The sequence below is a fragment of the Vicia villosa genome, linkage group LG4, assembly GCF_029867415.1.
Source record: "Vicia villosa cultivar HV-30 ecotype Madison, WI linkage group LG4, Vvil1.0, whole genome shotgun sequence".
Lineage (NCBI taxonomy): Eukaryota > Viridiplantae > Streptophyta > Magnoliopsida > Fabales > Fabaceae > Vicia > Vicia villosa.
Window position 1 is genome coordinate 99,727,659 of NC_081183.1, and position 27,217 is coordinate 99,754,875.

The 27,217-nt window shown below is 33.6% G+C and overlaps 3 protein-coding genes across 3 annotated transcripts; all 3 read right to left on the reverse strand.

The window, feature by feature from the left end:
* Window positions 1-3,269: 3,269 nt before the first annotated feature.
* Window positions 3,270-4,220, reverse strand: LOC131599393 (auxin-binding protein ABP19a-like). The gene has a single exon (XM_058871766.1). The coding sequence runs from the start codon at window positions 4,102-4,104 to the stop codon at window positions 3,469-3,471; it is 636 nt and encodes a 211-aa protein (XP_058727749.1). The 5' UTR covers window positions 4,105-4,220; the 3' UTR covers window positions 3,270-3,468.
* Window positions 4,221-5,315: 1,095 nt separating this feature from the next.
* LOC131597567 (uncharacterized) lies at window positions 5,316-11,259 on the reverse strand. Its single transcript, XM_058870258.1, has 2 exons — window positions 11,195-11,259; window positions 5,316-6,105 (listed from the first exon to the last, which is right to left on the reverse strand). Exons 1-2 carry the CDS (start codon window positions 11,257-11,259, stop codon window positions 5,316-5,318), a joined length of 855 nt encoding a protein of 284 aa, XP_058726241.1.
* A 3,266-nt stretch (window positions 11,260-14,525) lies between these two features.
* LOC131599394 (auxin-binding protein ABP19a-like) lies at window positions 14,526-15,402 on the reverse strand. The gene has a single exon (XM_058871768.1). The coding sequence runs from the start codon at window positions 15,355-15,357 to the stop codon at window positions 14,725-14,727; it is 633 nt and encodes a 210-aa protein (XP_058727751.1). The 5' UTR covers window positions 15,358-15,402; the 3' UTR covers window positions 14,526-14,724.
* Window positions 15,403-27,217: the final 11,815 nt, after the last annotated feature.

Genomic DNA, 27,217 nt, shown 5'->3' on the forward strand with positions numbered 1-27,217 from the left:
ATACAAATCAAGATCCATATAGAAATTTTATTTTTCTCAGCATTATTGTGGATAAGTGATTGTATGAACTCTTGTAATATTTGTCAAAATAAAAAGGAACAAAATAGGTTCCAATGGGAAACCATTGAAGAATTCATTAGGAAAAGTGAGGACTAACAGTGAAACACTATAAATCTTGGTGTCATGTCTCTCTCATTTACTCTTGCATTTAATTTTCGTAAGATATTGAATGCTTAGGTTTTTTAATTCTTAGCATAGTTTACTATTTATTCAATTGGTAGCAGTTATTGAGTAAGGTTAGGTTTTGTTAGAATTGGAACCTAATCGAGCTTTAGTGGTGATTATTTATGTGTAACTAGTGTTGTTAGAATCCGATCATAATTGAAATATTGTATAAGACACATCTTGTGTAATATACAATAGTTTAGTTACTAATTATTGAAAAATCTGCGAGTTTTCGAGAATTGTGTATTTGTTGAAGTGATCAAAATTAAATAAAAGTATAATTCTCATATTTTTGCTCTAAAATCTTCCGTGCAAAGCCTGTAAAATCTATACTCGATTCGCGAGTTCAGGTCTTGTAAAAGCTTACTTTTGGTTGGAGATAATCTGGTGTAAAATCTCGGGATTCGCTTGTATCAAAGGTTCATGGACATAACCTGTAAAAGCTAAATATTATAGTCAAATATCAAGAAGATCTCTTAGAGACAAGAGTAGGCCAAGTTCGACTGAACTTGGATAATCTATGGTGTCATATGTCTAACTCTTATCTTTTTAATTTATGGTTTTTACTTTACTATTTTTTATTAGAATCTTAAAAATACAAACACAATTTACTACTTAAGCATTAAAACTTTTAAATCAATCGCAAAATTTGAATACCACAATTCATTCTTCACTCTTGTGTTTGGAGTCACTTATCTAACAATGTGTACTAATTATCTTGACATATCCATACTACAATTATAGTGCACGAAAGTGCATCTTTTAGGGTGATGTCAATTTATATTCACTCTTCTCTAATACTTTTAATGTGAAGACTCACATCAAAATTTGACTTTTATTTTAATATTTAGGCACATGCACCAACTTTTTATTGAAAGAAAGAAATAAAATGTGTATGGATCCTTGGACCCTTACAATATTCAATGTTTAGGGAGTCACTCAATGGAGATCCAAACTTTCATACAAAATTGGTTAAGTAAACATAAAAGCTATTACTACATAGTATCGTTTATCAATTTGTAAGTTTATATGAATTTGTATTTTTACTTATTTAGCATTCAATTTAGTATCCATTATTAATTATTTTGGATGTTCATGCAGTGGTTTATTATTTGTCCTCAACAGAATATCATAATTATGCTATGTTCGTTAGGCAAACAACTTAATTCAAAGATAAAAGATATAATTAGTGTGTAATTGGTATTATTTGCAATACTAAAATGTTCCCTTTACGTTTGAATATTTTTTATTTATGTTTAATTTTTTTCAACATGTAAAATTGTGAACGAATACAATATGTGTTATGGTTTTACAAATAGAAAGTCTAAATTTATTTTCCGTAAAGTGGTATTATTTGTGACATTCTTTTAATTTCACAAATTTAATACTTGTACTTTTTGTATGTATTAATCACTATATAAAATTTATATGTAGACAAGGCCACAACCAAAAGGATACGAGTGTGGATATTATGTGATGAAGCACATATTGAATATTGTCTCCGTGGAAAGAGGTAATCACTTATTATATACACATGTACCTTATTTATTTACGTTAGTTATAAAGTAAAATGTATAAGTTTTCTTTTTTTATTGTAAGTAAAGTTAATGTTGTTGTTAGTTAGTTAGTAAAATGTTTAATGTTCTTATTCTTGTGGAGATTGAACGTTTAATGTTGTTGTTGTTGTGTTATCCTAGTTTATATTTTGTTCAAATTATAGGTGTTTAACGATCTGACACCATTCACACAAGAAGACTTGAATGACGCCTGTTCATGTAGGATTGCTTGCTTCCTATAGTTTTTTATTTACAAGCACACCAATTTCTCTTGGTTGTTGTCTGATTAATCATTTGTATATTTTAATTTCTCTTGGTTGGTATAAATAATGTATTTTGTTTTTTTATTGGCAAAATAATATTAAAAAATGGAAGATCCCAATCGAGTCTAAATAAAAACAACTAATACAAGGATTCCCAAAAGCTGTAAAAGAAAAGAAAAATAAAGCAAAAACACAAAAACACAAATAATGAAACATTACAAAAACCTACAAGCCACATAAAAACTCAAAAAACTCCAAGAGATAATCCCTCAAAGAATCACCACGCCAAAGGATAGACAACGTAGAACTCAAGCACACTGGATGAACAACCGCTAAGAAAAAAGAAAACAAACACAATTCTTTCAATATGACCGATATCTCGATTTATTATTGGTTAATCCAAATAATATAGTTCTGAAGCCAATCCATGAAAATGCAAGAGTCTCCCCTTATTTGTCCAAAAACTATTTTCAAACCAAAAAGTACTCATCTCCTCCACTTCTTTCACATTGGTTGTCGAACCAGAAAACACAATCTCATTTCAGACCTTTCGAATGGTCCACATCACGACATGTCATGTCCTTGAAAACCTCCCATTGATTTTACCCTACCTCCTAAAGAATAAAAACTCTCAGGAAAAAAAGACTGAGTTCCTTTAAAAGGACTATTTACCACCCTGACCAACTAAAAATCTTATATATATATATATATATATATATATATATATATATATATATATATATATATATATATATATATATATATATATATATATATATATATATATATATAATATATATATATATATATATATATATATATATATATATATATATATATATATATATAATTTTGTTTCACAAACGTGTTATTTGGTTGTGTTTTACAAAATGTGTATTATAGGTATGTTTAAAAAAGTACAGATTAACGCACTTTCCATTATACTCTATATTTCTTCGTCCATCCGTCGAAAATAAAATCCCTATTTTAACCGAAATAAAATCTTAACTAAACTAAAATAAAATGGATATTATTATATTGAGGGCTGCTATGTGTACGCCAAAATTTTACACCATAGAAGTACACCGTATCATATTACACATGTGCATGATAACCGTATCATTAAACGGTGTATGTGTCACTTTGAGTGTACAGATAACGTTTCTCTATTATTTAGAAGCACAATTATATTATTATACCTTTAGTACGATGTAAACACTATAATGAGTCCCGCACACAAAAAATTCAAATATTCAAGAAAATACACATACAATTTATTCATTTCTTGTCTCAAATTTCTAAAGTTACATTCCTTCAAACAAAAAACTCGACCCAACGAAACAAATCCAACAACAACTGAAACACAACACACTAATCTTTAATCCATAATCCTCACTCTTTCATGAACATCAACATGCATTTTTTTAACCACTACCTCCAAGAACACCCTTAAGCTTCTTCACCACAACAGCATCAAGGAAAGTAGTTTGAGTAATCAACTCAGTAGGAAAATCACTCTTAAACAAAGCAAAATCCAATATCTGTAAACCAGGATTAGCACTACTGAAGCTAACAAAAGCAAGTGCATTAGAACCACCACTGTTAATTTGGAAATGCAATAACCCTTGTGGGAAAACCATAACATCACCTTTGTAAAGTGTTTCAAGGTAAACAGTATTGTCTGAGGAAACAAAACCAGCACAGATTGTTCCTTGGACGACAACCAATATCTCCGAAGCACCCGGGTGAGTGTGAAGTGGAATGACTCCACCTCCAGCTAAATCTAAACGCGCAATGGAGATTCCAAGGCCGTTTACACCGGGAAATTGTGCGTCGAATGCAGGTGTAACGGCGGCTTTGATAATGTTTGTGGTGTTTCCACTTGTGGCTAGGCCGTGGAAGACGAAGTCATCGGCGGTTACTTTTTTGGGTGTTTTGCAAGAGTATCCGGCCGGGCCGTTAGGTAAATTGTAATCTGCTACACAGAAATCTACTACTGATGCATGAGAGAGGGAAAGGAGAGAGAAAATGAAGAAGGAGATAGTGAGAAACATCTTCATTTTGTTGGTGATAGGGTTGTTTGTGCTGTGTGTGTTTATGTGGTGAATTTAGTTATGTTATATAATAGAGGGAGGAGTGGATATTTTTTGTTGCTATTGAATTGCTTCAACATGTTGTGTTGAAAGGATAGATATTTTGAGGTAGGAATGGTTGTTCACGTGAAGGCTTAACTTTTTTTCTTTGGATAACAAGAAGCATCTTTTTGTTTGAGTTTGGTGCATGGATGAAGTTTGCAATTGCACCTCATGCTTAAGTATGTGTGTTTTGAATGAATCTGAAATGAATTAGGTGTTTAATTTATAATGTATGTTTTAAATTACAATGTCGTACTAATATAAGATATAGACACTGACACAGATAATAATTTTAAAAAATAAGTAAGTCGAATTTAATTACATACATCAATTTCATATCAATGTCGAATATTAACACGTGTCAGATATTAAACACATCTTTATTTAGAGATGTCAGAGATATTTTAAGTATTCGGACAAACCCTAGTGAAAGAAAAGTGATAATGGTAACATACTAATTCAAGCATTCAAAGTAAGAAAGTAATTGATAATCATTTACTATTCATATAATGTGAAGCATGTATCCTCCATCCTTAGTTCCACATTAATTGGAGGTTTCGTGTACATGCATTCTAATAAGTCATATAGTAAGAATTTGAGATGGGAAAAGTGTAAAACAAATCATAGGTGGTGGTCCACAACACAAGCACATGATATGAGGGAGAATAAGACATTGTGACAGCTAGAATAGACTGAGCCCTTTCTGCAAGTCTCAATGAAATACATATATATGGCCATACATATTTTTGTGGTTATCTCAAATTCCCTATCCTATAGGGCACCTTATTTTTACTCAACCAGGTAAAACCATATTCTAACCACATCTTATAATTATAACTTTTGTCAACTTACTTTGTATTTGGTTATGTGCTTAACAATTTGACAAGTGTATTTTTACTATTTTATAGTATTTTATTTTATGTTTTTTTTAGTGCTTATCATGTATAATATTTATCTTCCATCTTATTTACAAAATGAGAATTTTAATAGGACATTAGTGCTTTTATTAAGTAATTTTTGGAGTTATTCTTATATTTACCGAGTTTCACACTACAGATCATATTTTAGTTTTTTTTTTTTTGAAAAGCAATATATTAGAAAATTGCACCAGGGGTGCAACCCTTACAGGAACAAACTTACACAGAACTCACACCTCCTAAGGGAATTTTGAACCAATCATAGAAACAAAAGTTGGTCGAAGGGTGGCTTAGGGACACCCATCTCCAAGAGAAGAAAAGAACATTGTTAAATACCCAATCAAAACTATACAAGTTGTTTTCAAAAACCATCAAATTTCTCATCTTCCAAAGGCTCCATATAGTTGAAATCCACACAATGTTCATCTTCTCCTTAATGATGCCTGACTTCGCTTTCTCCTGTATAGCAGAGAAGGACCTGAAATCTGCCAGGGATAAAAATTGGCCAGCCCCCAACCAAACAAAAATCCTATTCCATAAATGCTTTACCACGGAACATTCAAAGAATAAATGCATTAAGTTTTCCTCTTGAGACTCACAAAAAGGACAATTCACGGATACAATATTGGGCAGATTCCTGCGCATCAATTGATCTCTTAACGGTAGTCTACCGGTCAAGAATCTCCAAGAAAAAACCTGAATTTTTAGCGGAAGTTTAAGAGCCCAAATGGTGATCATGCTGCTGATTGTATCCGACTGCCAAGCAATTTCTTTAGCTTCTTCCATGACCATCCTGACTGAAGCGACGCTGAAAATGCCAGTAGAATTTAGGGTCCAAGCAAAGGAATCCGATTCCTCCACAGCCAGCGGAACAGACTGCAACATAGAGAGGAGAGAACTCCATTGCGCACGCACAGACACGCTGGCAGCATCACTACCGCGCCTTTGCTGGTCCTGAGACAAGGCAGTAATACCTGCAGATTCCGAACCAAAGCTCCCTCCTAACACCCTGTCAGCATGCCAGCGAAAACAGATAGTGTAATTGTTATATTGAAACCTGTGATCTTGCGGAAAAAGAGCTAAGAAGAAGAAAATCTACACTTCTTTTGTTAGACTCAAAGTCCAAATCGAACTCTCTGATGGTCACATATACGTATTATTGCAATTGAAAAGTTAACTGCATGTTTTGACAGCTTAGTTTTGTATTCACTCGATTAATTCTTGAGCATGTAATTTGAGTTAAAGTAATTCAAGCTCAAGTCTAAATTAATTAGGATTTGTTATGTTATTTACTTCATATATAAGTTATATATTGTTGTTAATATAGTTTTTTTTATAAGCGTTAATATAGTTACTAAGTAATATATCGTCGCTAAAATTATTGTTAATTCTGTTGTTAAGTTGTAAAAACCGTCGTTAAGTTGCAGAAGGTATCAAAAGTGTGGATAAAAAATTTTATGAGGACCATTCTTTAAAAAAAATATTTTAAAGGACTAAAAATAAAATTTGAGATATTTAGGAGGATCACAAATATATATATATATATATATATATATATATATATATATATATATATATATATATATATATATATATATATATATATATATATATATATATATATATATATATATATATATATATATATATATATATATATATATATATATATATATATATGGGGACGACTCAAGTGAGAACACTTGGTTATTATGAGAAATGAGAACAATGAATCACGACCATTAGATTTTGATTTGTTGATTTTAATGAACTTGATTAATTTCTTTTTCTATGATCCTTAATATTTTATTTTAAATCAACATAGAAAGAGAAATTAATCCAGTTCATTAAAATCAACAAATCAAAATTTAATGGTCGTGATTCATTGTTCTCATTTCTCATAATAACCAAGTGTTCTCACTTGAGTCGTCTCATATATATATATATATATATATATATATATATATATATATATATATATATATATATATATATATATATATATATATATATATATATATATATATATATTGTAATTTAGTTTTTATATATACAGCTTTAAATGCACTTCTCATTAATTCTTCTCATTCTCTCTCTTTCTCTTTTGACTAAAAGTGTCTTACGCACTCACAAATTGATATCTATAGCTCCGATTAGGTTTTTGATCGAGTTTTTAAGAATCACACGTCATTGATCATGTTTCCAGGATCGTGGGCTTTTAATCAATCGCTGCAAAGATGAACGCTAACAATGACAATATTTCAAATTCTCTACCAATTGAATATGATGGAGTCAACAAATGCAATCATTGTTTGACTTTCATGAAACCCTAGAAGTGGTTACTAATGGAGTTCTTGCACGTGCTTAGAATGCAACAGAAGCCTAGAGAACTGTCCATAAGGATGACAAGAAGAAGGATTGCAAGGCAGCATTTAAGAAGGTAATGCATACGTTAACCTCTCACTTCGATAACGTTATCGTTGCTATTCAGGAATCCAACAATCTTGAAATCATGAAACTGGAAGATTTGGTTGGTTCCTTGGAGGCACATGAGTTACACATTATCGAGAGGAAATGGGTTCAAGATTCAATACAAGCACTACAAGGGTAGATATGGATGAAACATGATGGTTCTAACAAGTTCAAAGGCAAAAGAGACAAGACTCAGGGCAAGAAGTCTTGAATGAATCGTCAAAAGCATAAAGCAGATGATAGGGCTTTTGAATCCTCGAAAAGAGGAGAAGGAATCTCATATCAGAAAGACAAGAAAGGTGTGCAGTGCTATAATTGTGAAAAGCGAGGTCAGTTGGCCAAAAATTGTTGTTACGAGAAAGACAATGGAGAGACAAAAGGCAACAATCATGAAAGAGCAAACCTTGCACATTAGAATTCAGATGATTCAAATGATATGGCAGATGAGCATGTCGACTCCAAGATCTGGTTTCTTGACACAGGTTGTTCAAATCACATGACAAGTCGAAGATAGTGGTTAGCAGAGTTTGACGAGTCGAAGAGGAGCAACATCAAACTTGCAGATAATAACTTATTGTAAGATGAAGGTACATGCAACATTGTTATTCAAAGGAGAAATATAGTTAAAGCTATGATCAAAGATGTACTTTATGTACTTGACATGAAGTGCAATATGCTAAGTGTTGCACAGCTGGTCGAAAAAGGTTTCTCAATGGTCGTGAAAGAAGGAGTCTTAGAATTGTTCGACACCTAGAAAAATCTTGTCTTAAATTCTACTCTATCAAAGAATCGGACATTTAAGACTATGATCAGTTTGACTGAAGTACAATTCTAAAAATAGTTGTTAACCACAAGCATAGTTGACTTCGAAAGAAAGTAAATAACGCACTCCGAAGCTATGCTCTATGCTTCAACAAACTAATCCCGATCACCTGCAAGTTACCCACGTATCGAGGCAACATTTCCAATCATAAAGGGTGAGTAACTCATAATCATTATAAATGACATAAGGAATAAATATAATAGATACACAACGTCACTACACCATTCGCAGTATAATCATGTAATCAATTCACAATCACTATCAAAACATCATTTATGCACGCATCATCAAATCATCACTTAATCAACCATTATGAAATGTCACAAAGAATGCAATGCATCATTATTGACTCATGCATGTGGTACCAAAACTTCACTGATGACTCAGTCATGTTCTCCTAAGATTCCCACCAATAGGATCGATTCCCGCTTAGAACCAGAGCACTTCACAATATTTCACTCAATCCGTGCTATGAGATTGAGGCCATCACTGGACCAAACATCCTACAAACATCACTGAACCAATTGTTCTAATCAACATCACTAAACCAATGTCCTACCATATGCCATGAATGCGTAGTGCACAACAACACAATAAAACATGACCATTACTAGTCAAAACGCATCATCATTTATGCAATCATTATAATATCATCACACACTTAATAATACATACCTCTTAATCATAACAACATCAATTCATCACAATAAACATAAGTCATACTCCATCAAGGCATAATCACATCAATTCATCATAAGAAGCATACATCATGTTATATCAATGCATAAACACATTCCTTTATCTTAGAACAATCACTGGAAAAATACATCATATGTTTGATTTTATTTTACCAAGGTGTATTTCATCGTAGTAGCTTTCTAACGCTTCGAATGACGCATCAAACAGACTTACAGTTTGAAAGTTATGGCTAAATGATTTCGCATTACAAAACCCAGGGAGTTGACACGGCCACACGTGTAAGGTGACATTGCCCGTGTCAGGTCCCAGAAAACCACTTTTTCTACACGGTTTTTTGACACCACAATCCAGGGGGCTGACACGGCCGCCCATGTCAGGTCCCAGAAAACCACTTTTTCTACACGGTTTTGTGCGATCTCTCTTGTTTTTCAACCTTCCAAAAGACCCAAACTCTAAGTTTTGACCTCCAACAACCCCAAAATATATCATATCATATGGTACTCTAATCAAGGAAAATAAACACTTCACAACCTCAATGTATCATCTCTAAATCACTTTTAACATACTCAAAGCCACAACTCTCAAACAATCAATTCATGGCATAATAGCATATAATACTTTTCATCAAGATCATCATACAAGGCAACACATCATACTAGACATCATATGCATCAATTCCTGGCAACAACTTCACAATTGAATCAATTTCCAACAAAATCATCATGTTATCATCATCAATCAAAATACCAAACACAAACCTACAAATACCTAAACCCATATCAATCATAATGATAAGAATTACACCTCTTACCTTAGATTTCCAATGATTGATTCTTCTTCCTCGCATTCTATTGGTTTCTCTTCTTCTTTCTGTGTGCCCTAGCCTCTTCTCTCTTCTTCCTATTTCTACGATCCTACAAAATGAAACCCTCAACCTCAATTTTTTCCTTTTTGTCAAACTTACCCCTTGAACCCCTAATAGGTCTTTCCACTTTTGCCCTCACTTAATCTCTTACAATTGACTACTTTGCCCTTATCATCTCTAATAGCAACATTATTCTATTTTTCTAATTAAAATAATTCTCTCTAATTATTTTAATTATCTAAAATTATTTAAATAATCCTTATACCCATCTTAATTTGCTTTACCCCATAACACATTATGTCAACACATCATATTCAACAATACACCACGTAATCACCAATAAATCACAAATAGTCACAATGACTCATATATTCACACTAAATCAGTTAATTAACTAATAATTAATCAATATTTTTTGGGTGTTACAGGTTTGGCTAGCACAAGCCAAAAGACCTAAAAGCACTAGAATTCTTCCAGCAAGGCTTCATGACTGTGAAGTTGTTGGTGATGATAAAATCACACATGATGGAGAATTAGTTCATTTTTCTTTGCTTGCAAGTGCTGAAGCAATCAACTATAATGAGGCTTTAGAGAATAAACAATGGAAGTCAACTATAGTCGAAGAGTTACATGCGATCGGAAGAAACAACACATAGGAGCTAGTCAACAACTTGTAACCTTCTTCATGAGACTTAGATGAAAATCTTCCACAAGAAGATGCATCCCACATTTTCAGGATGATGGTACCAAACCATTGTAAAATGTTTCCAAGTCAATATATATATTGGGATCCCATAGTGTGGACATTACCTTAAATTTTTTTTAAATATTTACCAAGCATCAAACAAAGACTTATCGTTTCCTTTTCTAAATAAAGTGATTTAATTTTCAATTTTTGCATTCTCGACATGAGGAAAAATACTTAGCTAAATATTTATTAGCCAAGGAATTCCATGTGGCAATGGAATTAGGTTTTACAGAATTAAGCCAACTTTTTTGCTTTATCCCTTAAAAAGTATGAAAACAAATTAATATAAAAGCATCAACAGTAATTCCAGGAATTTTGAAGTTACTAGCAACCTCCCAAAATTGCCTTAAATATAGATATGGATCTTCACTAGCAGTTAAAAGTATTGTCCAATAGCTTGTAGCATTTGGAACATCATTGGTTTAAACTCAAGTTATGTTAATGTGTTCTTTGGTCATATGATTTCTATTTTCATGATATTGGAATCAAACACAACATAATCCCTTATGTTTCCAGCTCTATCATTGGCAATGCCAATAATTTCATTTTCAGCCATGACTCCTTATTGTTCTAGTTGTTGCTCTGTAAAGACTTCTTCGAAAGGCTCTTCAAAATTTTCTTTAAAGACTTCAAGCAAATGAGTGGGAAGAAGGTTTCCTGGTAAGTGATATGTAGCTTGAAATATCCTTAGCAATCTGAGTATTCTTTTAGGTTTAGGGTCTCCTCTGTATACTGGAGTCAGAAACTTACACATTCAACATACACGCACCTGTCGTGTAACCAGAAGATAGAAAACGTCAAAAGCTCTAATGTACTTTTGAAAAAAAGTTTATAAAATCAAAGTTTTATTGATACTATCTCCGACAATGGTGCCTAAGACTTATTGTACTTTTTATATATGCAAGTATACAAATTAAATAGTAGTAAGTGATGTAAAAGTAAGAGTATCCATCCCACAGAGATTGCAATAATTTAATTTGAATCTCATTATAAAACTTTGTGAATAATTATGAGCAAAAAGGTAACGATAATAATTGGTTGTCATAGATTTATGTTAAGTAGCAATAAACAATAGTAAAGAAGTTAAATCAATAGTGAGAGTTATGTTGAGCAATGATCCATTTAATGAAGTTTATATCTTGTGTGTGTCTAATTAGATCTATCGTGACAAATGAGGAAAAAAATGATCTAGTGGTGTATGTCTACAACGTCAAAGCATGTGCACAAACTTAAGGGAATAACTCTTGAGGTCTCACAATAAAATTAAATCATGTGTACTTTAACTTTTGATTCCCCATGTAGTCCTTTATCTCTAAAATGACTAATCTAGTGAATATGTATATCCTACTATTTTCTATATCCTACTATTTTCAACCATAGTTACTTACAAATTCTATTAGTTAATAGACCTCTCAATCATCAACCAACCTTTACCTATTTCTAAGATAATGAACCAAAGAAACAGATGTATATCATTATGTCACATAGTTATAGGGATCACTTAAAATCACACCATTTAACACAAAATACTACTCTTTTATTAAACTTCACATTGCACAACAAAAAGAGGTTTAACCCATGGTGGGAACACTAAATACAAGAATACAAGTTCTTACAGTTAACATTTCTAAACACAAATGAAAAAGAAATGTAAACCTAAGTGCAACACTCTACTCCTTACAATCGTTTAATCAACAAGAGGCAAGTTCTCTATCATGCATGATATCTCAACATTTCTTCAATGGAGGAAGGATGAAGGAAACTCTTCATTAATGGTTTAGACTTTTTCTTCTTCTTCAAAGGAGATATTTTCCTAAGTTATTTCTCAAGTCTTTCAACTTCTGAACCTCTCTTCATTTTTTCCATGTGGTCCTTTTATATCCTCAAACTTTCAGGGTTTCATCTTGACATTGGATCATGGGCCTTGTGAATATTCATTATTTTGGCTACACGAAATTCAGTGTCTAGCAGCATTGTAGGTTTTTGTCTTATAGCATTTGATCTTATCTTTCCAATTTTTCAGTTAGATTTTGCTTCATTCTTTACACCAATGCCATGTTTGTCATAATGTTGAAGACCTTAAATCCTTACAACATCTTTTAGTTGAACTAAGGTTGAGTTAATGCTCAAGTTCTATTATGCACTAACTTATCATCTAAGCAGTCCTTTTAACATAGCAAACACATAAAACTCATAAAAGAGAGCATCTATTGTGCTTTATCCAAATTGAACTAAAATAACAAAATCTACTTGAGTTAACCTAATAAAGCTTACTAACTTAAAATAAAATCAATTAATAAGGGCTTGATAGCTAGAGACAGAGAGTCGGAAGAAGCTTGTATACCACTTTAGAGTTGCGTCTCTAAATGTGCTAGATAGGAACTTGCTCTTCAAGGATTCAAGCGCCTTAATGATGACAATCTGAGTGTTGATAAAGGCAACATGTTCATACGGGTTGATGCCCCTGCCGAACTTAGACAACGATGACAACTTGAAGTTCTCTAGAATGGGCACCTCCCATATCTCATCCGATACAGGTTATGGATCCAATACCTAAATTTCGTCCACCATGTCTGTCTCCTACTGGTTCTACTGGATATGAAGGATGTTATCCTCTAGGGTTTGGTTATGGAAACGAAGGTCATCCATAACATTGTGCATCTCTGTTTGGCACGTTCTTCGTCATCGGATTCCTCGTTGGCCGAAGTGATTGTCTTTTTGGTCACAAAGATGAATGGAAAGGACGAACGTAAGGACATTAATCCTGGTGAATCTTGTAATGATGGCCCATGTTAGTTTTACCAGGTCCCGCGGTGGACATCAACTATACTTACTAAGAGTACAAATGTGTGACAACACCTAGTGATTAAGGGATGTCAAGATTTTAGGTTTATTGTGAGGTAGAGATCTAACTAACTTGGCGGTGAGAAGCTCTGTCTGTGAGTATTTCTATATTAGAGTTAGCTTGTCCTTCTTAATTGCAATGTTGAGGTATTTATATACTCATTGGGCCTAGATCCAAGACTTCATTGGAAATAGCACCATCCAGAGAACGAATAATTTATCTCTTGGTACTCAGAAGAGCATGACTTCACTTCCCCTACGACTTATTTCATGCTATTATAGGGCGAGGACACGTCACCCCCAAATTTTCACGTCGAATGACTTATCATTGACAAAAGCGAAATATCCAATAGAATAAATAGCCGATTGATCCAATAAAAGGGCGATTAATAATCCTGACGTCTCCTCCTACCACCTTTACGAAAATATATCGATAGACTATTATTCAAAAACATATTAATATTCATATTAAACGATTAACTGCAATCCTGCCAATCTCCTCTCCTCCATTTTATATGTGTTTTCTTATATTCTGTTTTTGTTTAAATAGATAATGCAAAAGAAATAATTTTAGAAGTGTTCTCTTGTCTATTTTATATGTATGTTTATTATATATCTATTTTTTAAAGTCACAACACACACGGATTCTATTTTTATTTTTATTTTTAAAAGTCTGTAAAGAAAACAAAAAAAATAATTTAAATTGACCCACTTTCATCTCATTATAACAATAACCCTAATTCTTATATACCATATCATGAAAACCTATAGTCCCCTCAACAATTTGTTCCTTCACTTCAGTCTTCAACCATCAGCATGAATAATTTCAACAAGTTACATCCGGAGATCATTCGTACTCACATCACATCCTCTCGACGGTGCAACAAAGAATGGAGAATAGGAATGGGAAGCTTGTGTTGAAGAAGCACACCAATATTATTCTATTGAATGCAATTCATAATGGGAAAAAGGAAGAAATTGAATCTATAAAAAGCAGTTTTGATAATACTTCACTTACATTCATTCATCTCATCTCACAAATTTATAAAGTTACCATTATTCAAAAAAACTAACATTGACACAACAAGAAACAACACAACAAAACAAATACAACAACAGTAAAAAAAACCCAGTAATCCTGAATCCTCACTTTTTCATGGATAACAACATAGTTTAATTAACCACTGCCTCCAAGAACACCTTTAAGCTTCTTCACTAAACCAGCATCAAGAAAAGTAGTTGCAGTAATCAACTCAGTAGGAAAATCACTCTTAAACAAAGCGAAATCCAATATCTGTAAACCAGGATTGGCGCTACTAAAGCTAACAAAAGCAAGCGCATTATAACGACCACTGTTAATTTGGAAATGCAACAACCCTTGTGGAAAAACCATCACATCACCTTTGTTAAGTGTTTTAAGGTAAACTACGTTAGCAGATGAAACAAAACCAGCAAGAATTGTTCCTTGAATAACAACCAATACTTCTGAAGCACCTGGGTGAGTGTGAAGTGGAATGACTCCACCTGGAGCTAAATCTAAACGCGCAATGGAGATTCCAAGTCCGTTTACGCCGGGAAATTGCGCGTCGAATGCAGGTGTAACGGCGGCTTTGATAATGTTTGTGGTGTTTCCACTTGTGGCTAGGCCGTGGAAGACGAAGTCATCGGCGGTTACTTTCTTGGGTGTTTTGCAAGAATATCCGGCTGGGCCGTTTGGTGCATTGTAATCTGCTACGCAGAAATCTACTACTGATGCATGAGAGAGGGAAAGAAGAGAGAAAATGAAGAAGATAGTTAGAATCATCTTCATTTTGTTGGTGATAGGGTTGCTTGTTTTGTGTGAGTTTTTGTGGTGGATTTAGTTGATTATATATAGAGAGAGTGGAATGGTGAAAATGTTATTACTGTTGGTATTGTTTCACTATGGATAGATTTTATTCTCATAGATGATGTATGTTGAATAGATAGATATTTTGAGGTAGGGTTGGTTCACGTGAATATCAACTTTTTTCTTTTGGATACCAACAAGAACTGTCTTTTTGTTTGAATTCAGGAAAAATAGGATCTTCTAAGTATCTTCTGTTTAAAAAGATATTGTTTCTTCAAGTGGCATGTTCGTCCAATATCTTAGGGTTATTAATGGAATTAACCCCTATTATAGAACTTAGTAATGAACTTTACTATACTAGTAATAGAACTTAGTAATGAAGTTTACTATGCTTCAGTTGTTATCAAAACAAGTTTTCTCATGTTTCATTTTGTAGCTTGATTAGTTATGAGAGATTAACTGCTGACCAGGGCAAATTTTGAGCGAATTGTTGTGGATTTTATTATGTCTCTAACTGCTTTGATTAAACAGATGGCGATTTTAGCAAATCAGGTGAACAATGCCAACAACAATGGAAATCAGTGAAGAGACAAAATTTTAGGGCTCCACGGGGTGGAAACGATCGTGCTGTTATTATTAAAAATTTGAGTTCTAAATAAGAATAACCCTACGAGGAAGAGTTTTATCATGGGAATCGACAAAATAACTATGACTAGAGTGAAGGTTGATATTCCATTAATTTATGGAACGATGGGAATAGAGGAGTTTTTGGATTTGTAGATTGACACTGATAGATTCTTCGATATCATGGATGTCTTAGAGAACAAACACTACAGAAAAAAAGTGCTCCTGCCACGCCCAAGAAACCGAGACTATATGCAAAATAACCGTGGCTTAACGCTGAGGCCACGGTTTGGCCACGTAAATCCAACTGTGGAGTATGCGGCCGTGGCCTAAAGTAAAGTCCACGGTTTTTTGGTATAGACCACGCCTTTTTGACAACTGTGGCTTTTTTAGACCACGGTTTAGGTAGTTTGATTAAGGCAGCGGTTTATATTTGCCATGATTACAGAACTGTGGCCATATGATAAAGCCACGGTTTCAGTTTAACGTTTAACATACAGTTTTGGTTCAAGATATAGCCACGTTTTGGTTATGACCGCAAATTTAAAACCGTGGTTATATGTTATGCATTCTAAACCATTAATCTTGCCACAGTTTATTTCTGTATCATATTATATATTATATATATATATATATATATATATATATATATATATATATATATATATATATATATATATATATATATATATATATATATATATATATATATATATGCACATGTATTAATAATCAAAAACCAATAATTATTACCAACTGCATCAAATGATACAAATATTTTAATATTTTGTTGAACGATTGAAAATACATGTTAACCTAGCTAGCTGCCATGTAGTTCTCAAACAGAAAACTGAATCCACAATAACAGAACCTATGCATCTAAAACTAACTTCCCAAATTATAAATCCCTAAGCTATCTACCATTACTTCTCAAACAGTTATTATCACACTTCTTTTCTTCAGCAGCTACTGCATTCTCTTCCAAGACTCATTTTCTTGCAAACAACAGAAGAAAAAGTTCAAGCATACTCATAGTGAGAAGAAAGCCTTCAACAGCCTTGCACTTGATAGAAAAAAACATAAACCAAAGTCAGAACCTACACGCTTAAGACAGAAAATCAGAATGAAGGCCCATTAAAATTCATCCAGCCAACCATAACAACACAATGCACATCAAACAAAAATCAACTCCCTGCACATAACCACTCAGCAGCCCACAAATCATATTCAAAAGAAGAAGAAAAGAGGTTAACTTTAATTGTTTTTTTAGTCTTAACAGAATTTAGAATTTCCCTTCATAACTCTGCATAACAGTTCTATAATAACAGTTTAACTTCTAAACTAACTTCACTAACAGAATTCAAACTATACCTAACATAAACACCATTTATCATACATTTAGCATTGATGTTGTTTTCCCAACACCATTTATTCCTCCTCTTCCGAGGCAGAGCCTCCCATTCTTTGTACACAGAGAGAAGAGTAAAAAGGTCACCATCAGAATGGCAAAATTGCACTTTGAGACAATCAGATCTTTGCTTATCATCTTCATTACCAAATATGCAGAAAATAGTACTTGCATTGGGCATCATGGCAGCAAGGACAACACCTTCTCTGCCCAGAGCAAGTTAGAAACAGCCAAGGATCTTCAAAAATATGAACTTCAACACCTTCAGCATCATCAATCTTCATACCAATCAAGACTTTTGACTAAACCAAAAATCAATGTTAACAAGGAGGACATACCTGGAAATACTCCTACAAATCCATCGGCCTTTTCAATCAACTCGTCAATAGAAATAACAAATTGAATGAACAAATATGTGAATAAATAGAAAACCCAAAAACCTCCTCAAATCCTTTCTGAAGGGTCATACAAACCTCCTCAAATACTTATCCACAATGCTAAATAACTTTTTAAAACTAAAATATTTTATTCTTGTTCACCAAACCAAGTATTTTGCTACGGACTTTCCAAATGCATTTTGTATTATTAGCCATAGTAAATAAGAAAAATAACAGAATTACTAACATTCTATCAAATGTGCACTAATCCATCCATAATAAATATCTAGTTTACATTTTCAATCAAGTATTAGTATCGAGTATCATTCTATCAAATAATTCTATGAAGTATAATACGAAATCAAAAGAAAATAATTAATTAATCAACAAAATTATTGCGAATGATAGAACCGTGTAATGAAACTTTGAGCGAGCAGCATTGCAACAAAGGGAAAGTGAGCAATAAACAAGAGCAGAATATTAAAAAATTGATAGTTGTACTATTAAACCATAATAATAGGTCAAAAGTTTATTATTAAACTATGGAACATAATATAAAAGCGATTGAAACTTCAGCATGGTTTATGATAAACTCCACAACATTAGGACCTGTTAGGCATAAACACAAGTTAATGAAAGTAATTTACAACTGTACTCTTGTTTGTGTGCAAAACTTCTAGAGAGGATATACTTGAAATGATAAAATAAATCATATTTTCTTGTTTGGATTGACCTATTTAAGCTTATATACTGTCATAAGCATTTGTGAGACATATTGTGTCTTTGTAAGAGCTTATAGAACCAACTTATGATATTTTTCTAAGTTGTTTTTAGCTTATGTTCATAAGCTCTCCAAGATAGCTTATGAAAATAGGGTATAGCTTATATATGAAAACAACTTGACTTTAGCTTATTTTGCTATAGAAATAGCTTATATTTTAAGCACTTATATGAAAACAACAAAAAAGAATTTTGGACCACCATTTGCTGCATATTTCTGAAAACGTCCAAATGCAAAGCACGTATCGTAAACTCATGAAAGGAATAAGAAAATACCTGGACGATGGAACCGGGACGACTACTCAAATCATCTTCTCGTCTGTCACACCGGAGCCAATCTACACCTAGATCTGTCTAATGAAAAGATTACAATATCAAACAAATATAAGGAACATATTGTCAAACCGTAACATAACTGTAATCAAACATAAAAACGTAGTTATGGAGATTTCAAACGCAGAAAACATGCAGAATCTCTCAATCCCTCATAAACTCAGTCCTCATTAGAAACCCCAATCCATTTTAAATGTTTCACTGAAGCTTTTAGCAGAGGGCTGAAACGAACAAAAACATTCACTACACTCAAAACCACAACCCTCCATATGTCACAAAATATACACTCAACCTCACCCCACTCTACATAAACCTCACCTCACTCAACTCATCAACCATTCATAACATAAACACCAGAATCGCAGCAACAAAACTCATAGAGTAGTCATAAGCTAAATCACAAAAGAAGAAGTATCCAAGTCAAGCATAGTGAGAAAGCTTACCTGAAGAAGATCATCTGTAGGTCCCGCTTTTCATTCCCGTTCCTTGCAATTTCTTTGATTCACTTGTAAATATACTCTTGAAATCACCGAAAATCAATAACGAATTGGGGCTTAGGGTTTGTTTGGGATAAAGGGTAACATTGAAGGTTTGTATGTTTGTTGTTACTGAATTCGAAACAAAACGAAGATGATAGAGAGAGTTGGATTGGTGATAGCAAAGGGAGTGAAGAACCGGTAGCAGAGAGACCATGAGATAGAGCCGAGAGAGATATCGATCCAGAGTTGAGCTGAGAGTTGAGAGAGAGAAACATGAGAGAGTGAGGCACTAATGGTAGAGAGTGAGATCGTGAGAGGGAGAATAGAAGAATCCCAAAGGTGACTTAACCCTAATCCCTTTTATGTTTATTTGATTTAGTTTTTTTTTTATTTTTAATCTTAAAAAAAAATAAAATATAAAACAAGAGAAAGAGGGAAACGAAAAGAAAAGAGGGAAAACACGGCGGTCACTAAATTTTTGGACTTGGTCTACAGTTTTTAGTCAAAATTATAAGGCCGCGGTTTTTCTTTGCGCCTTAAAATATCCGCAGTTCTATAACCGTGGCAATTGAAGTAAAGGCCACAGTTTCATACTCCGGATTCAATATTTTATAACATAATTCTACGCTTTGATAACTATGGCCAAATCATATATGTGGCCACAGTTTCTTAGCTGTGGAAAATTTTAGCGTGGCCGTAGGCCAAAAATGTAGTAGTGAAACAAGTTAAGATGGTGGCGATCATACATAAGAGTATTGCTACTGTCTGGTGGGATAAGCTTAATATTCAGAAGAAAATGAAAAGAAAAAGGCCGGTAAGATCTAAACAAAGAATGAAACAATGGGTAATGGAGCGATTTTTTCTAGAGGATTATGAGCAGATTCTTTATAAGATGTATATTGAGTGTTGAGTGTGTTCAGGGAAAGAGAATCGTAACAGAATACACAATTGAGTTTATGTGTTTCTCTGAGCGTAATGAACAAGGAGAATCAGAGAACCAGAAGGTAGCTCGATACATCAGTGATCTAAAGGGATCCTTGTAGGAGAAGATGGATTTACAAACCGTAGGAACCGCATAATTAATGAAGAAATTTCCTCAAAATTTCACTTCTTTTAGGTCTTTGATCACCCAAGAATAACTTTGAATCAGCGGACGATAAGGAAAAGAGTGCAGCAAGCAGGGATTTTAACCCTGAGCCCTAGCGGGTTGCAATTAGGTAAAACACAGGTTTAGAGGCAGAATAATCCATTTGTTAAATCCAGTGTAGATATGTGTTATTTTTGTAAAGGAAGAGGTCACAATTCAAATATTTTTCCAATAAGGAGAGTCGCTGCTATTGTGGAAGAAATGGAAAGGAAAGAGGAAAGAGAAGGTTATATAGTTGAGAGCGATGTATATTTATTGGTTGAGTTTGTAGAGGAAGAATCTGATGAGAGGGTAAATTTTGTGTTGCAAAGAATTTTAATAGCATCCAAAGATTAAGAGTGACACAAGAATCTGTTTAAAACACAATGTTCTATTAAAAACGAGGTGTGTAATCTGATTGTGGATAGTGGTATCATGGAGAATATGGTGTCATACAATTTAGTAGATTATTTGAAGTTGTCTACAAAACCCCATGAAAAGCCATATATGCTGGGTTGGGTAGGCAAGGGCTCACAAGATCGAGTAATTCTAGCATATAAAGTTCATATCTCCAACAGAAAGCATAACAGAGGAGAGGTACTTTGTGATGTTCTTGATATGGATATTTGTCATATTTTACTTGATAGGAATTTCCATTTTTTGACATCACTTATCGGTGATGGGATAACATGATAATGTTTACATGAGGCGCACATAAAATTGCTATGCCTCCTGTTTTGCACTTTGATAAGAATCCAGGAAGAAAGAAGTCTAGTTTCTTGGTGATTACACTGAGTGAAAAGGAGCTTGATGAGGTTGTTAAATAAACTATTTTTTTATCAAGTGGTGAGTAAAAGGTTGATGAGTGTTGTAAATGAGGAAATAATAGTTATAGAAGAAGTGTTAGGGATCCTAGAGGATTTCGAAGAATTGGCTGTAGATGAGCTACCAAATAATTTGCCTCCTATGCGAAATAAACGCCGAAAAGTTAAAGCTTTCAATATGGGATACAATGTGAGGGTGTTTCTGTGTAAGGAGAGGTTTCTAGTTAGTACTTATAGCAAGCTGCAACAACGCAAATATGGCTCATTCACAATGATCCGAAAGATCAACGATAGTGTTTATGTGGTAGCTCTCTCAAATTAATGATTATATCCAGTACTTTGAATGTTACTGATCTTCATGAATATCAGGCATATGAGGCCCTTTATAAAGAAGAGAACTCGCGGTTGAGTTCTTCATTGGTGGATGAGACTAATGTAGGAAGGCTTTTAAAGCCGTCTGAGTATATTTTAGATCCAAAATAGTATTATATTACTATCTGCAATTTTCTATTTTATTTATGTTTTGGATTAAAAAATTGTTAGACGCTGGCCTAAGGATCTAGAGGGGGGGTGAATAGATCTCACAGAGTTTTTCGGAATTATTTTAAAAGTTAATTGACAGTAGGTCGACCTAGCTGCTGCTTTTCTGCATTCTTCTTGTTTTGCTTGTGTTGAGTCGACCTATATGCATAGTAGGTCGACCTGCTCGGTCATAAGTGACCAATGCTTGCTTTTCTTTGAGTTCTTCTGCTTGTGCCTTGTTGCTTGTATGCTTGTTGAGTTTGCCATGAATCAAAAACATTTTTGTGAGTGTGATCTTGTATTCACAAAAATCATTAGGGTTTTCTTTTCTATTTTATTTTTGTTTATGATTAAAATTTCATTAGGGTTTCTTTTTATGTATTTAAACATCTTTGGGTGTGGCCGTCAATGTTGATTTTGATATAATAAAATTCAGTATTTTTTATATGGTGGATTGTAGAGTTTATCTGTTAGGCTTTGCGCTTGCAAACTTGTGTTTCATGTTTAGCGCTTGCTAATCCGTAGTTTTTCTGACTGCGCCGTGATCTCTCTTCCTGTGGGTCTTAAGAAGTTCAAAGACGTCTATTTTTTCACAAATACTCTAAAACACTGAAATATAAAAAATAAGATATCCTAACAAAGTCATACCGGTATTTAGGGGTTTTCGCGGTGCGGTTTGGGCGGTTTTGACAGTAAAAGTCATCCGAACTGATAGAGAAAAAGACGTGCGGTTTGTTTAGGTTCGGTTGGCTTTTAAAAAATAATGAAACCAATCCAATGTGGTTTGGTTCGGTTCGGTTTGTTCAGTTTTTTACAAATATTTAATGAGTCATACATACACATGCAGATGACAACATAACTTTGTATTTAATCATATATACACTGTTAAATAACAATAAAACTCATCATATTTGGGCCGAATTGAAAGGGGAAACATTTGCATAAAAATGAGAAGGTAAAAAAGAAAGAATATAACATAGATATTACATAAGAAGATGTAAAATGTATGTGGCGAATATGACACGATAATGCTAAGAGAGATTTGAGAAGACTAAAATTGAAACAATAAGTGTAAGGATGGAAAAATTGTTCGTAATCATAAGGCTAACGTATAATAGATTTAGGTTTTAGTTGGATGTGGGTTAAGTAAAACTTAGGTTGTAACATAATGCAGTTTGATTCGGTTTTGAAAATACATACCGCAAATCAAATCGAACCATGCGGTTTTATTAATATATTACTTTTGAATTAAAAGTTTTTTCTTAACAACCTACAAGTTAACTCAAGCATTAAAGTATATGATAAGCAATAATTTTGTAATATTATTGATAAAATGTGAAGCATGTATCCTCCATACTTAATTCCTTATTAATTGGAGGCTTTGCTTGTGTACATTCCAATAAAAGTCTTAATAGGAATTTGAGAGGGAAAATGTGGCAAGTAAAATGAAGGTAACCACCGTCCACAACACAAGCACATGGTATGAAATAGAAGAAGACACTGTGACAGCTAGAATAGACTGAGCCCTTTCTGCAAGTCTCAATGAAATGCATATATATGGCCATACATATTTTTGTGGTTATCTCAAATTCCCTAACTTATAGGGCACCTCATTTTTACTCAACAAGATAATAACGATCCATGTGTGATAACAACAAAGACAAAAGTCATAACTATAACTTTTGTCAACTTAGGGCATATTTGGTTTAACCGTGAAATGCGATAACTATGCTAGTAAATGTATATCTCATAGTTGTGACAAAAATATTAACCCATGAAATGGGTCCTGTGGTGACTTTTGTATCATGACTTTAAGATGGATCATCCTCTGTACTATTCTGTCATATAGCATCTCTTTCAGTGATTGTCGCTCACTATTGGTCCCAACCTATGCATGATAGCTATAGCTCCCTTTTCGTACGGTTGAATTTGATTGGTTGCTCAAAATGCAGCAAACGATAAGTTTGTCGTTGGCCAATCAGCACTGTCTAATGGCCATTTATTTCATATCACAGCCAATGACAGTGTAGTTTGTTGATCTTTATATGGAACGGGTTTGGTCTGTATACGAAAAAAGTCTTGTATTAAGACTTGTTAACAATTGTGACATTAGTCTTCTCATTTGCAAGAAGAGTCTGGAGCCACCCGTCGCAATTGCTTGACTTTGGGATTATGAGATTAATAACATTTTAAAAATTAATTGGTAGGGTTAGTTAGTTCCTTGACTAATTATAAATATTTATTTAATTATTTTTTATTAATTATTTAATAAAAACTAATCTTTCAAGAATTAGTAAGGGTGTTTGTGGTGCGTTTTGAGGGAAAAAAATTCATCTTTAAAATTTTTTGCGGTTCGGTTCAGTTTTGGATGGTTGGTTAAAAAAATTCAATTCAATTCAACTTCATTCGATTTAATTTGGATCAATTTTTTGAAAATCAAAATTATTAATTATATTTTTTATTAATATACTTGCTAAAAATTAAAATAGTTGAGAGTGAGTCTACTCATGTATGGATTGTGATAGAGACTCTGAGTATTTTCTCTCTGAAATTAGTGAATTTCCCTATTTCCTCAATTTTGAGATTGAGATATATAGAGGATCCCTGAGTCGGATCCTAAGAGAAACAATTTATTCCACTTCCCTATCAGAAATGTGAAGGTAGGGTAGATGATCCCTTTATGGTTATTCCTTTCATGATATTTGAATTTGGTCCTAGTTTGTTTATTACTTTTGAAGTTCATATTGTCTTGGCCGCATTAGTTTACTTTTCAAAGCGAGTCCCTCAAGCATTTCATGGGGAAGTCCCTCATGCATGTTGGAGGTGAATCCCTCAAGCGTTGAATATATTTCCCCTTGGCTATGATCCTTTAGTGGCGGTCCTACAATGATATGCCTCATAGGGAAATAGAAATCCTTCCATGAAGGTATAGAGTATAATTCCTTTATAGACGACAATGATCCTTCCGTGAGGATCCGTCGTGTAATTGACTCATAGGCAACAAGGATCCTTTTGTGAAGGTCCGACGTATAATTGTTTTATAGGAGGCAAAGATCTTTCCATGAAGGTCCAACGTATAATTGCCTTATAGGTGGGAACATATAATTGTCTTATAGGTGGCAAGGATCCTTCCATTAGGGCATGTTTGGGTGTTTGGAGAGAAATGGAGGGGATGGATTGATCGCAACTTTATGAGTCGATCGGGTTTACTGACTGTAAGTGCATAGTCTAATCACGTAGTTTTAAAAGATATCGAACTCGCATGGGCTAATAATCAAACTATTGATATCTAATGCTACTTTGTAAATCTAAGGATAATGATTAATCTAGGGTTTTGCAAAAAACGGGAAATAAATTCAGTTTTAATAGAAATATTAAATGGCGGAACACCGGTATGCAACACGTCAGACCTTGGGTGATTCAATAAACCATAGGCATAGTTTTCCTATAATTGTTAAAAATACTTTTCAATAGATACTATTAATTTGAAATCATTTATCTCACACTCTCGTGTTTATTGACTTGGACTATATTCTTGAATCAAAATTCTCGCTCTCGCTGTCTCATTCGAATCTAAAAATACTTTTTGGAAACCAATAAAATCTAATTAATTCTAAAGTGCTCTCGCTGTATTTAAAATTAATGTTTAGTTACCACTATCCAGTTAAGATCTCAAACTTTCGTTTTGTTTACTTTAACTTTTGTTCGTCTTTTACTCTCGTAACAAAACTGTTTCAATATTGTAATTAGAAACCAAAAGCATAAAAGAAACCAATTGGTTCTCGAATCCCTTCGGTTCGATGACTTTTACATACCGATATTAAAAGAATTATTCGGACATGCTTACAAACATAGACACATAGTAAAAATAGTATAATATATATCCAAGCATGATTATTAATAACATAGACAATAAAATAAACTTAAACAGAAATATGGAGTTAAAACGGAAAACTGGAAATAGTATTCGGGCTTAAAAAGTATGTAATCATCCATACATGTCGGCAGGATTTACTTCTTCTCGAATGCAATCAAGTGCAAAATAATAAATCTAAAAACTAATTCAGTAAAGTTTTTTGCTTACAAACCTAAAGCAAAAGCTCCGAACGAAGAAAAATTGAGGAACCCCTTTCAAGTTTGCAGTCCTTCCTTTTTATACCCTTGGTGTAACTTCCCTCTGGAGAAATCTGGAGTTGTGGTTTTATGGAGAATAAGTGGGGAAGAGTCATTTGACTGGAGAGAATTTATGGGGACTGGGCTTGTGGACTTTAACGTGGATGAAGTGGCTGGTGTAAAAATAGGATCTTGAAACCAAAGTGTGGTGGTTGCCACAACATGTTTGACGAGGGTCACACTTGTTATATCTGTGACGAGGGCCACAGAAGGTGTGGCAAGGGCCACAACCTTCTGTGTGCAAATTTTCCTTTTCTTTTCTGCCAGTATCATTTCTTCTCATTTCTTTGCCAGTTCCTCTTCTTTTCTCACGCAGGCTTTGTGGATTAGAAATATCTGAAATACACTAGAAATTCCAACATAATATGACATAAATAACTAAAAACGGTAACATAATTTATGCGAGTCGAGTCGAATATGCAATGTAATTTTGTGTTACCAGGGATTTGAAAAAGAGAAGGATTGAGTGGAAAGAATTGAAGAATTTTTGTTGATAGGATTTTGTAGGGTTTGTTTTTATTCAAAACACCAAAAAACCCTAATTTGGGAGAATTTAAAATTTGTATTGGATGAGGGTTTTTGGAAGGTTTCAGAGGGCTTACATAAATTTTCCAAATATCTTTTATGTCGCCAGCGGTGTATACCGTTGTAAACGGTGTTTTCTTGATGGTGGAATGAGGATAGTGTGATAAGACCATTAAATCTCATAAAGCTGCTCGACTCATAGGCCCTTGACATCATTAAACTTTTAAATATAAATATATATAAACTCTGGTTCCTTTAGTAAGACATCATCAAATTACATTAGGAACCAGAGTTTTGTTGATGACCAGTGTGTAACGATCGTCGGGTTGTGGTGACACCAGATGTGAATCACGGCAGTATGTAAGATCCAGGAGCTGTGCTGGAATCAAGTATTGAGCGAGCGAGCGAAAGAATTTCATCAGTGAGGCCTAACGAGTGGGCTAAGGTGGTTATTATACCGCCAAAACAAAAAGGGTTTGTTGCGGTGGAGTTGACGCATCCTTGGATATGTTGAAGCAAGAAAGGGGTGGCATTGGTTCGTTGGTTATTAAGCACACAAAATATAAAGAATACTTCATTCTGGTTCACCTTATGGTTGTTGGTTCTCGCAAACATAGTGTTTCCCAAAATACGTTGAAAATAGCGTATGGCGGGATTTTGGATATGAGAAG

What these genes read in the sequence shown, in the direction of transcription:
- LOC131599393 (XM_058871766.1), bottom strand. Translation starts at nt 4,104, where the DNA reads ATGAAGATGTTTCTCACTATCTCCTTCTTCATTTTCTCTCTCCTTTCC.
- LOC131599394 (XM_058871768.1), bottom strand. Translation starts at nt 15,357, where the DNA reads ATGAAGATGATTCTAACTATCTTCTTCATTTTCTCTCTTCTTTCCCTC.
- LOC131597567 (XM_058870258.1), bottom strand. Translation starts at nt 11,259, where the DNA reads ATGGCTGAAAATGAAATTATTGGCATTGCCAATGATAGAGCTGGAAAC. An exon ending in AACATAAGGGATTATGTTGT is followed by an intron (nt 6,106 to 11,194) that starts GTTTGATTCCAA and finishes GCATGCTGACAG; the next exon opens with GGTGTTAGGAGGGAGCTTTG.